Here is a 13,676-nt window from a genome sequence, read left to right as displayed (position 1 = left end):
CAGCAAAAGAGTAGTGTTACAAAAATGTTGGAAAGTTTGGGCTGGGAAGACTTGGGAGAAAGGAGACGAGCTGCTTGACTGTTCTGAGCTGACAGTGGAAAGATGGCGTGGAATGACATTAGCAGACGAATAAGTTTGAATGGTGTGTTTAAAAGTAGGAAAGATCATAATATGAAGATAAAGTTGGAATTCAGGAGGGCAAACTGGGGCAAATATTCATTTGTAAGAAGGGGAGTTAGGGATTGGAATAGCTTACCAAACGAGATGTTCAATAAATTTCCTATTTCTTTGCAATAATTTAAGAAAAGGTTAGGAAAACAACAGACAGGGTATCTGCCACGTGGGCAACTGCCCTAAATGCAAATCAGTAGTGGCTGATCAAAAAAAAATTGACTCTATAACAGAAAATATAAGTAAATTTCCTCCAAACCCTTCCGAGTACATTCCACATGGATTTAAGTTGGCCAAGATATCGATTGCTACAACAAACTCTCAAACAATGTAATCGTGGTAATGTCAGTGCAGAAAATTGCATGTCCATTGATCTGAAAGTTGAGACAGAGGGGCATTAGAAAACATCAAAAAGTCTTTCTTTTTTTTTTTATTAAGATAATTTAGAGTCACTTTAACCCTAAGGTCTTATCGTGACTTCTAACTGTATAATTTACATTAAATTACATTAGGGTGAAGAATGAAAAAAAAAAAAAAAAGTGGTATTTTAAACTGAACAGTTAAATTTTTGAATACAGACCAGTGTCTTTGAAAAACTTGATAATTTGTTTGCACAGTGAAGGAGATGAGTGTGTCCCCTTAATATCCTTAGGTATACCGTGGTACTGGCGCCATTTGTCATACAGTGAACAGTCTGTTATGATGTGCTTCACAGTCAGCACACTATTGCATGTTGTACAGATGGGAGGCAGTTTCTTCTCAAGGAGGTAGCTGTGACTTATCTTGGAGTGGCCAATCCGTATTCTAGTTATTAGGACTTGATCTTGCCTGTGAAGGTTGTGAAGATAGTGTTGTACTGTAGATTCCGTTGTTACTTCATGGAGTTTGCTGTTCGAAGTTTGAAGCCATTTTATCTTCCACTGTTGGTATAATTTTGTTTTAGCATAGGCAATAATGTCAGTGTGAGGGGTAGCTATTGTTAGATCGCCTAGCGGGAGGTAAGTAGCGTCTTTAGCTGCTTGATCAGCAGATTCATTGCCTTGAATACCTCTATGAGAGGGTATCCACACAAAGATGACTTGTTTGCCTTCTTTCATGATGTTGTTAAACAACAGTTGTATTTCTTGTACAAGGATGTGTTTCGATGATGGACTTTCTATTGCGTTTAATGCACTTTTTGAATCAGAAAAAATGATGGTGTTATTACAGGTGCTGGTTTTCAAAATATATAGCATAGCCTGCTTTATTGCGTACAGCTCATTAGAGAAGACTGTATAGTAGTCAGGCAATCGGTATAGCATGGTACGTTCAGGATATATAATCCCACATCCATTTCTTTCCTCACATTTTGATCCATCAGTATAGATTGCAGTGTGCCTTGGGTATTTATTAGAAATTTCAAGAAATAATTGATGGTAGTGAGATCTGTCCGTTTCATCTTTGACACTGTAATTTATTTCAAAGTCAATTTTTGGAAGGGTAATAGTCCATGGTGGGACATTAACAGAGTTGTCTGTGAGGAGTATTGGAGGGATATTTAAATTTAGTTCTTCAAGAAACTTGGCTATTCTGACATTGAAAGGCTGTGGTTGTGATCCTGATTTAATGAGTGTACCTTGATGCTTGTTAGGAAAAGCATACAACTTAATTCTTGATTCACTCATAGTTGCTACCTTGAGCGCGTAAGTCAAACTTAGTTGTCTACGTCTAATTGTGAGTGGTGGTTCATTTGCTTCTATTTGAATGCTGGCTACTGGACTGGTATGGAAGGCTCCTAGAGCAATTCGAAGAGCTGAGGACTGGATGGAATCAAGGATTTTGAGTGAAGACATTCTTGCGGAATTGTATACAATGCTGCCATAGTCTAATTTAGCCCTAATAATGGCTTTGTACGTGTTCATTAGCACTTGGTAGTCTGCCCCCCAGTTCTTTGCTGCCAGGATCTTCATTATGTTCAGCCTTCGCAAGCAGTCGTCTTTAAGGTTTTTCAGGTGAGGTATCCAACTTAACGTAGTGTCAAATAAAACTCCTAAGATTTTCATAGTTGTTACAGTTTCAATTTTGTGATTGTCCATGTACAGCTCAGGGTCTTGTACAGTACGTTTACATTTGGAGAAGAGTATGCATTTGGTTTTAGTTTTGGAAAACTTGAACCCTGTAACTTTAGCCCATTTTTGGATATTATCAATTGATTCTTGAAGTAACTGTTGAGTAGTTAATTTATTTCTTCCTGCACTTAGTATAGTCAAATCATCGGCAAAAAGGCAAGCCTTTACTGGTAGGTGAATGTTGGAGACAATGCCATTTATTGCAACGAGGAATAATGTGACACTGATGACTGATCCTTGAGGAACTCCATTGTCAATGGTTACTTCATGTGAAAGAGTTCCATTTGTCCTGACTTGAATTCGGCGATCTTTAAGGAAATTATAAATGAAGTGAAGCATGTTTCCTGAAATATTATGTTTCATCAGTGTTTCAATTAGATAGTCTTTCCACACCATGTCATATGCCTTCTCAATGTCTAAACTAACAGCTATGAGGTGCTGATTATTTAGGAAAGCTTCTCAGATTTCTGATTCTAAACATATCAGAGTATCTGTTGTTGAACGTGCTTGACGAAAACCATTTTGTGCATCACTAAAAAAGTGTATATGTTCCAAATACCAGAGTAATCTCTTGTTAACAATTTTCTCCAGTAGCTTACACATTGTATTTGTCAAGGCGATGGGACGATAATTATCTGGGATCAAAATGTCCTTTCCTGGTTTGAGTATAGGCACTACAATAGCACAATGCCATTGATCTGGAAATAGTTTGGAACTCCATATGTAGTTGAAAATAGCAGGTAGATAATTGAGTGCACTATGTGGAAGCTGTTTTAAAAATTCATATGGAATGGTGTCTGGGCCAGGACTAGATCTGCCGCATTTGTTGAGTTCTGTAACTATTTCTTGTAACTGTAAAGTATCATTATAAGCATAGTTCGGTGTAGGTACAGTTTCACTTAAGTCTATTGGATCTCGAGTTGTTTTCATGCGAAGAAATTCAGGTTCATAATTGTTATCGCTAGAGATTTTTGAAAATGATTTAGCCAGTTGATCAGCTATTTGTTGAGGTTCATTTACAATTGACCCAGCGACTGGATCTCTTAGAGAGGTAATACAGAATTTATTGTATTTGCCACTTATTCTTTGGATTTTATTCCACATAACTTTTTGTGAAGTTTGGCAGGTTAAGGAGGAGATGAATGTTAACCAGGAGGTTTTCTTACTTAATTTTATTTTATTTCGTGCTATTGCTCGGTGTTTTTGAAAATTGATTTTATTTTCAGGCGTAGAATTTCTTTTGTATAGGTAGTAAGCACGGTTTTTATTTTTGATAGCCTCTTTACAGGAGTCATTCCACCAGAGAACCGTTTTCTTGAAGGGCATAGGAGCTGTTTTTGGGATGCTCTGGTCAGCAGATTTAATTATTACTTCAGTGAAGTCTTGAACAATATCATTGATGTGCTTAGAAGAAAATTTATTTGTTGGAGTTAGATCATTTAAATAGTTATTTACAATCTTTCTAAATGATTGCCAATTTGCCTTATTTAAATTCCATTTACAGTATTGGAGTTTTGATGCGTTGTCTGAAGAACTTTGATCATCATTAATTATGATGGGGAAGTGGTCACTTCCTTGTAGAGTTGAATAAATGGACCAGTTAAATAGTGCAGCTATGTCTGGCGTACATATAGTTAAATCTATGCTACTGTATGTTCCGTGTGCTATATCAAAACGAGTTGGAGCAGTTGAGTTCATTAATACTAGAGTAAATTCATCTAGTATCTTCTCTATTTCTTTCTCCCTTGCATCAGTATTGCGACTACCCCATAAACTGTTGTGGCTATTAAAATCACCCATCAAAATGAAGGGTTTGGGGAGTTGGTGTATTAGGTTTCTTAAATCATCAGCGTGAGATGTACTATTCGTAGGAAAATAAACATTACATACACATATAGCTTGTGGAAGGTATAATAAAACTGCGACTGCTTCTAAATCAGTAGTTAAAGGAACCTCTTGATGGTGTAAATTATTTTTAACATAGGTGGCTACGCCTCCACTTGCATGATTTGGATTAATTCGGTTTTTATAATGTACGTTGAACTGTCTTAAATGGGAAACAAAGTTGTCTCTAAAGTTAGTTTCTTGTAGACAGACAACTGAAGGCTGATGTTTATTTAGTAGAAGTTGTAAATACTCTCGCTGTGATCGAAAACTGTTGAGGTTCCATTGAAGTAATGATATAGTCATAAGAATGACAAACAAGTGTAGAGGGAATTTTATCATTATTATGTAAGGGAAGTAGAGTCATCGCTGGAGTAATCTGGAACTAAACTGTTAATTGCTTCACCTCGGTTTTCACTGCTAGCCTTAAGCAGTTTCTTGACTATTCGAGTACTCCTGTTCTTAATGGATTTTTCAGTGTAGTATGGATATAGTTTTTGAAGGGCTTGGGCTAAACCCTCTAGATCTTGGGTGTAATTGGAAGCTATTGCTGCAATGTCATTAACTCCAATACTGTTTTCAAAAAAGGATTGGAGTTGTAAGTAATTGAGGGGAAAGGACTGAGGGTTGGCTTCTAGAACTTGCTTAATTGGCTTAAGCATATCACTAATAGTTGTGCTTTCTTTTTCTGTCTTTGGTTTCTTGTAAGTTTGTTTTGTCTTTTGTTTCCCTGTCTGTTCACTTGTCTTAGGTTCAGTTGTTAGGGGAGGTTCCTTAAAATCAAGGTCTTTTCTGCCTGTAGTTTCACTGCTAGATAGTGATATTGGTCTCTTTGATCCAGCAAGATGAACACATGAGGGGTTTTGAGGGCATTCCAAATGAGAGGTTAGAGTCGTTTCGCCTGAGGGTAAAGGCCCACAGTTTTGATTTTGAGAACACTGAAGAGATGTAGATGTAGCAGTTGTCTGAACAGTAGTTTGTGAGGGAGTACAGGTAATATTTTCTTGACAGTTTGTTTCAATTTTTTGTGTATCCTCTACTAGTTGGGGAAATTCTGTTAGATTGATCTTGCCACAAGAATGACTGTTTTGATTTAATGAGGAGCCTTCATTTATTATCTCATCATTATCAGGACAGTTTCTAGCTAAGTGCCCCTCAGTTTTACAAAGAAAGCAGGTGGGTGTGTCAGAGGATAAATAAATCCAGTAATTGGTACCCTCATATTCGATTTGGAGTGAGTCTGGAAGTTTGTTAAAGTCTTCATTTTGAATATAAATCTGTCTCCGAAAACTGAGAATGTGAGAAAATCCGGGGATTGTTAAACCTGCTCTAATAGGTGATATCTTTGACATTGGTTTAATGCCGAGTTTGAGAAATTCTTCTTCAACAACAATATTAGGAATCACAGGGCAAACATTGGATAGAATAACTCGTTTGTTTTTAGTTAGGAGAGGTCTTATTTCCAAGGAGACATTATTTATGAGAATCTTAGGATGTTTTGAAATTAATTCTTCAACACACTTTTGACTTGCTAGGAAGATACATATTCTTCCGTTAGATATCCGTGAGACAAATCGGATGTTACTAGGGCTAGTGACTTTTCCAATTGCTAGTATATAATCTCGGATACTAATACCATCGCAAGATTCAATAACAATAGCTTGATCTTTGGTAGGGTAGGATTGCATTGCTGCAGAGTAACTTAACCTTGGGTTGTTAGGAGATTGATTAAATGTGTTAGGAACAGTAATAGAGGTTGTCATGAGGTTACCTGGTTCACCGGTACGGGTGGGAATTATGCTTTCTTTATTCTGTCCATTCGTGAGGTTACTTGAGACTTGCTGATTTTCATTATTTAGATTCATTGAGTTAGAAAAAACTTGCCGACCTCCATCAACAGAGGCGGCCATTATCGGTTAGCTAACAAGATGAGGTTATAGGTATGAGAGTGATCCTTTAATGAACACTAATCTCCACAACGCAGATTTAAAACCACACTCACTACAAAAGTACTTAGCAGCTTCACTCTGGTGCTTCAGACGGTAAATTTTAGCTTAGAATGACCGATTATTCAATAGTTCCAAGCGACAATATTACACGCGAACATCATATAAGTCACTGCCATCTTGACTGCAAAAAGTCTTGTCACCCATCACCTTCAAGAAATGGAAAAGAAATTGATGGCAATGAAGATGAGAATGAAGACCAAGCTTATTTACGTAACATGAAGTTGTAACGACATGCCAAATCAGCCATAAAAAACATTCAGTCTATATCCTTAACGAAAAAGACATGGAATTGTTCAACATTATTTTCAATAGCCATACTTCAATTGAGAACCGTGCTACCAGGGATGGTTGGTCCAGTCCAGCATACAACTCTGATTTACTGGAAGAAGTAAATGACAGTACTGTACATTTACTGTACTATTGGTGTTATTTCTATTAACATAGCAATATAGCAACTGAAAAGAACTTTATATGGTGAAAAATTTAAAAGTAAAACTACAATGAATTCACTAGTTTATTAATGTACAACTGTAGCTGCTGCTGCAGATGAGAAAGCATCTACTGATTGGCTGTTGAACCCTTTGCATACCGGTATGTCACCTAGCAACACGTACTTATGCCTCCGAACAGATCTGTTTCATAGAATTTTGCCTCTGATGACGAAGAATAAGAGATTATATTTTCTGCCTGTTATGATTATGCGCTAAATATTGTATCTTCATTTCTTTCACTTTGAGAAATTAGGTAGTTCTTTTTGTTTGATCATCTGCTTCCCTATTTAAAATAGAGAATATTAACTCAAAATTCTTTATGCTTTGGTATCCATTGAGTTTGTTTAACTACAGAAAAAAATATTTTTCAAACTTTTTTAATAATTTAAATTACTTTTAATAACTTTTACCAAAAATTGGCAGCATTTGGGACTGTTAATTATTTGACATTATTGAGCAAACAGAGGTAGTAAAAACAAAATTTTCATTTTTGTTGTAAGGACTATCCTGTCCAACACCCTGTAAAACTTTGAATTTTGTGTTTCCTTGAAGCTTCATACAGATTCAATCAGCACTAAGAAGCTGGATGGATCATAAACAAAAATAGGGATTCTTGATAAGGAAAGCTAAGAGAGGAATTACAACTTCCCTTGATGTAGACAGGAAAGAAAATTATTCGAGTTAAACAACACAGAGGAGAAATATTTCAATGGGTTTGATTCTTTTCTTTCATTTTAGTCTAGGTCTATTGTGTGTCTGAGTAAATTGTTAATTCTCTCTACTTTTCTTTCCAATATTGATTGATTTCCTGTATTCTGCCCGTGCTTATAGATAAAAATAGCTGCTTATTTCAAAACAGAATGTCTGCAAAAACAATATGCCTACTATGAATATTAATACATCTAGCATTCCTTTAATTCCTGATGATGTTAAAGAGATATTTCACATTATTTACTCTAGAAATGGTTTTCTTAACATGCCATTGGTCGCTATATGAGCAAAATGCTCATGGTCAATGAAAATCATTTGCTCTTTTAAACAGCGTGTAGTTTCGAACTTGAACCCTGGTGCACCTTCGCACTGCAGTTTTGAGAGAAGGACGGATGCATCGAAATGCACATCTGTGACCTTAAGAAGGGACAGGGAGGGAGGAATTATCAGCGACTGTCAAGGGTGAGCATTTTGCTTCACGCACGACCAGTCACGTTTGCGCTATTTCTGTGTGTGTAATAGTTTTGCTATTGTTGTATGTTGTTTCATAGTTGAAACAGTTCTTTGCACCTTATTGTATTCATGTGTTGTGTAATTAGTGCGTGACGATGGCTTCAAGTCGTGTCATTTTAGCTTGGTTTGACGAAGTTCCTAGTGATCAAGTCGAGGGCGAAACCACACTCTGACTGTGAAAGTGAACACAGTGAACATAATAGGATACTGAACAGTCCGAGTCAGAAGAACATGCCGATGGTACCGTACCTGGAGAAAAATCTATAGCTGGCGAACAACATATGTTTGAGGTAAATGAGAATTTCATGTTTAGTGACAATGTTTATATAGTGAAAGATAAGGTGACAAAGTGGGGCAGACATTCACCAAGAAGAAATCTATGCTCACGTACTTGGGCTGAAAATATAGCAACTCATCCTCCTTGTGTAAAGGGCATTGGAAAAGACGCACACACTATTTTAGCAAGTTGGGAGTTGTTTTTTCCAGATACAGTTATAACCATTTGAGATTTATTACTATTTGTAATTTTATTTGTAATTTTTAGTGTTCTTTATAACCATTTGAGATTTATTCTTATGTTCATTTGATGTGTTAATACATTATACTTGGAATCTGTTGGTATTTATTATGTAAACATGTCATATCATACCGTGAGCATTTTGCTCAACGCGCGGCCACTTGCGTTACTTTCATCCTAGCAACCACTGGCGGGTTAACATGCCAGTAAAACAACCGAGTCATGATACTCGCCTTTAAGGACTTGTAAATACCAACTGACCGAGCTGAGATTTGATGTCACAATCTTGAGTATGTAAATGCATAAGTCCATCAAAATCTGAGAATTTTATCACTGGCCTAAAAGTAAATTGTAAATTATATTATTACCTTCAAGTCAAGGTGAACAACAAGGTTCTGGTGCATGTAGTCCACTCCTTCACAGATCTGTCGCATGAAGAGAATGCAGTCTCTCTCCGTGAGGGTGAAATCGTCTGCCACAACTCGTTCAAATAGCTCTCCACCAGAAATGCTGTTTGAGAAAAATATGCTATTTAACATACTTTATCACTATTATCCAAACATTTGTGTATAAAACAAGGTACCATCAAATCAGGTTATTTCATCCCCCTGGGGAAGTACTGAAATATTCTAAGTCACTTCATCTCAACTGCCATTGAAAAGTTGGTAGCAAAATGTTAAACAGTGTAATCAGAAGCTGATAGAGGGATCTGTCGATATCTGTTCTTCAAGTTTTCAACATTTCGAGTTAGGACAGTTATCTGCGAGAATTAAATTTAAGTAAGTAGCACAGTCTGTATTGTTGGAAAACAGTTTTCTACAATGACGGCAACCATTTTGCATCCTGTATTAAATCTTGACTTATTAGGTAAGTGCCTGGCAATGTATCCTCCCAGTCTTTAGTGAAAATATTAAACAAGGCCCTCACAAACCACTTTTAGATATAATTCCCAGTTAACTTCTGCCACATGATTATAAAAAGAAATACGAGGACCGTTCTTACCAAATCCTGAAAGGATTATTGACTCGTCAAACAGCAGACTTTCTATGATGGCAAGGTCAGCTTCAGCGGAGCTTTTGCCTCCTTACATTACGTACAAAGCTTAATATTTATGCCCTGGATGGATGGAAGGAGGCATAAATGGGTGATGCTACAATAGAAGTGAAAGTGGGCAGTTTGATTTGCAAAGTTTCAAAGACTGGTTTCTGGAAATTTGAGTTGCATATCTAAGGAAATTGTGTGGAAGAAAAATGATAATATGCAACAATATGCACCTAGATCTGGAGGCCATTTGTTTATGTGAAAGCAAAAATATTGGGTTTCTTCTTTTTGTATCAAATTCAACCCACCTCACAACCATTGAACATTGCTTTCTTCCATTCCCTAGAAGTTTCTCGGCAGAAAAGATTGGATGAATGGAAAAATAAAATATGTGAAGGTATCATGGACATACTATTTCCCAGGCTTTAAATCAGCCAATGAAGAAATTGGGGCATAGAAAATAAAGAAAAAGTTGCCAATGTAATCTGTGTATGAGAGTGACTTAGTCTTCCATATTTAACTTACATTGACTGAAGTTACCCCAAATCTGGGGAAACTTCGGACACAATATATCTATCTTTAAACCAGCTAATTGTGTGCAACAAATTTTACCCTATTTGTTCATGCAAAGAAATTGTGAGCATGAGAAGTGAGCACCTAAACAGCTGACCTCTGATGCCACTTCACATCTACACAGATGATGGTGCTCATTTTTTTTTTTTTTTTGAAAATGTACTTAAATAATAGCAAAAGATAATGTATTAGATATGAGATTGCTTTATGAATGATAACTTTTTCTTTTTAGGGAAAATAAATATAGTAGTACTCACTACTCCATGACCATGACCATCTCCCTTGGACTCTCGAATGCAGCAGCAAGTTGAAGTAACTTGGGATGGCGGAGACAATTCATGATGTCAATCTCTTCTTGTACCTTTTCACGGTCCTTGGCTTTAATACAACGAATGAATTTAGCAGCAAATTTTTGACTTGTATCTCGTTCCACCACCTTGTGAACCACTCCATAACGACCTTTTCCCAGCTCCTCAAGGACATCATACTTGGTTTTAAATTCATCACCAGGCTCCACTGTAACCAGCCTAGGCTCAAATGCAGGAGTAAAGCATTCATCTGAAAGAAAATTTCCTTTTATTAGCCAGTTACACTAAACCAACAAATTCAAAAGAAAATGTATTTTAGCATTGTTTCTTATTTTCTTATCAGAGGTCCAATTTATGATGATGATGAGATGATGATACTGCTGATGCTGTTGCTGCTGCTGCTGCTGCTGCTTGTTGTTTAAAGGGGCCCAACATCTAGGTCAATGGCCCCTAATGGTGTGAAATGAGATGAAATATAATGACAATTTAAAAGTCCAAAATCATCCACTGACTGGAATTCAAAACATGATTAAAAATGAATGGATAGACATGAATTTAAAACCGTCAGTGGATCCGACCCACAATGCCCTACATTCCCAGAAACTAGCATTAAACAATAGTATTACTGACCAAGGGACTGCTTCTAAAAAACAATACTGAATCGATGATGCTTGTAGTCTAAAGGGGTCCAAAATCCAGGTCATCGGCCCCTCATAATGGTACTCGTTGCTAGGAAAGTAGAACCATGGTGTTAGTCATGTTTCAGTACTAATTGAAAGTAGCGTAGACTCGCAGTACACCACACATTATGGTACTACTCAGAGGTAATGTAATGCACACATGTAACAGACCTATGGTATTTCTCACATTGCAGCGCCATTTACAGTCAACGCAAACCTATGGTATTCTTCACATAGTTATACTAATCACAGGGACTCTTACTATCCCATGGTGTTCCCCACATAGTGGGTACTAATCATAGGCAAGGCAGACACATGGTGTCACTCATATAATGGTACTCATCACAGGTACTGTAAAACTCACCCTGATTCACACACTGTCGCTATTAATCACAAATCTATTGTGTACCTAACACAGTAGTACTATGCGCAAGTAAAAGCAACCCATTGTGTTCCCTGCGTGATGGTACTAATTACAAGTAGTCTCATGGTTCTAATTCAATCATCCCTTGGTCACCCCTTTTAGTCGCCTCTTACGACAGGCAGGGTATACAGTGGGCGTATTCTTTGTCTGTGTCCCCCACCCACAGGGGGTTCCAATTTATGTTTTTGAAAAACAAAATGATATATAGCATTGCTTTACGATGATGTATATTTGTACTGTTGATTTGTAGGGTCTGATCTGAGGATTGCAAGTTGAGCACCAAGCAATATAGGCTTACAATGAGATGTAAGAATATCCTTACTCTTTCTGTGATTTGATATGTTGTGACATGTTTATTAACTGTTGTATAAAAGCCAATTTCTACTGTATGTACCCTTCTGACCAGATGAAGTTATTTTTTGCTGATGGGAGGCAGAAGTGAGCAAACATCAAAACTGACAGAAGAAATGTCAGGTGGTGAATTTCAAACTGTGTACATTTATACCAAGCATAAACATTTAAGATAGGGGCAGACAGAATGCATTACAAATAACAAGCCCTGAAAGAATGGTATAATATGTCATTTACAGGCTTAACTTGTCAGGACTGGTAACTTTACCTTCAAAAATCACTTAATTCCATCGGAGTAAATTGTGAAGTAAACTGAAAACTCATAAGGTGAAGATAAAGATGGAAAAGAAATGATATAACATCGCAAACATATTCCTATTATTGAGTCCTAGAAAGTAGCCTAAGAACAGAGGGACCGAGCTCGATAGCTGCAGTCGCTTAAGTGGCCAGTATCCAGTATTTGGGAGATAGTGGGTTCGAACCCCACTGTCGGCAGCCCTGAAGATGGTTTTCCGTGGTTTTTCCCAATTTCACACCAGGCAAATGCTGGGGCTGTACCTGAATTAAGGCCACCAACGCTTCCCTCCCATTCCTAGGCCTTTCCTGTCCAATCAACGCCGTAAGACCTATCTGTGTCTGTGCGATGTAAAGCAAAAGAAGAACAGAGGGAAAGTATATTGTGGTACATATAATAAGTCTCAACGTAAGAAATTGTAAATACTGTGAACTTATACACCAAGTGGCTTTATGTAGCAACACTGGTAGAAACTGTCAAGAAGAGTCATTTCTCTCTATACAACATGTTCTCGGAATATAAATGCAATAAAGGGGAGCACAATGCATACAAAAACTATCACAAAATTATTTAATGAATAGGACAAATGCAATTATAACATATCTAAGCAGCAGCAGCAGAATATTGCAGAATGCAGTGAAACAATCAGAAAAATATTAATGTGAAAGTGAAGGTTCTAATGTACAGTATCATAGAAATGAAATAATATTCTCTTAGAAATTAAAAATTAAATCTATACTTGATATTTGCAAAATGAATCTGTTATTTATGAAAAGGGCATAAGTTGTTTTTTGACAAAAAATATGTTTATGGTGGTAAAGAATTCTTTGGGTGTAGATACACCTTTTAATTGTAAAAGAATGTAAGTCTGATTCTTAGACGTGTATGAATCTATTTCGCCTTTTTGCTGTATATATGGCAACTTAAGTCAGCTTATTTATGTGCTCTAAATTGGTTTTTGGTTTTCTCTATTTTGCAGTTGGATGTACTGCTAAATGTGAGAAACACTGGTAAGTTAATCAACTGTTTAGCAGTATGGATTTCAATTATATTAACCTTACAGGTTTATTTATGAAAAGGCATAAGTCACGTATTATTAAAAAATGTTCATATGCTTTTGTTACTTAACTAAATAGCTGGGGTAAAAGGATTCATTTTTAAAATTCATCAAATATATAAAAACAAGTGAATAATGTTAAACATGATATTTCAATAATTTTTAAGAAAAATTTACTGGTTTATTTATGAAAAGGCGTAAGTCAAGTATTCTTCAAAAATGTTCATATGCTTGTGAAAAGTTAAGGAACAAACTTTCGTTGTTAAAACTCTCCAAGTATGTGGTGGAAAATGTTCACGGCCTTATAATTTTCTCCATGATGCTTGGTAAGATTTATTAAGTTTTTCCTATTTCCAGCTGTTGACTTCAGAATTTTATACTTACAGTCAAATATTCCAATGATAAGAATTTTTTTATGTTCCAACAAGTACAACTGCAGTGAAGAAGAATCTGATCCATCCCAGTGAAGATTAAGAATGAGTAAAGTGCAACCCACACAGCAGGATCCTAGTCCTGTACCAGTATCTCCTCTCTCCTTTCTAT

General features: G+C 36.5%; 1 protein-coding gene across 2 annotated transcripts in view; it reads right to left on the bottom strand.

Moving 5' to 3' along the window:
• LOC136863975 (titin homolog) overlaps positions 1 to 13,676 on the bottom strand; it is a 1,080,299-nt gene that overhangs the window by 19,078 nt on the left and 1,047,545 nt on the right. For both annotated transcript variants that reach the window (XM_067140444.2, XM_067140445.2), the window contains exons 29-30: positions 10,276 to 10,576; positions 8,773 to 8,914 (exon numbers count right to left, since the gene is read on the bottom strand). In XM_067140444.2, coding sequence (XP_066996545.2) covers positions 8,773 to 8,914; positions 10,276 to 10,576 — 443 coding nt within the window. The remainder of the gene's footprint in view (positions 1 to 8,772; positions 8,915 to 10,275; positions 10,577 to 13,676) is intronic.

The sequence above is a fragment of the Anabrus simplex genome, chromosome 2 (genome assembly GCF_040414725.1).
Source record: "Anabrus simplex isolate iqAnaSimp1 chromosome 2, ASM4041472v1, whole genome shotgun sequence".
In the NCBI taxonomy this organism is placed as follows: Eukaryota; Metazoa; Arthropoda; class Insecta; order Orthoptera; family Tettigoniidae; genus Anabrus; species Anabrus simplex.
Note: the sequence above shows the minus strand (reverse complement) of the source record. Positions and strands in the feature narration are given on the sequence as shown.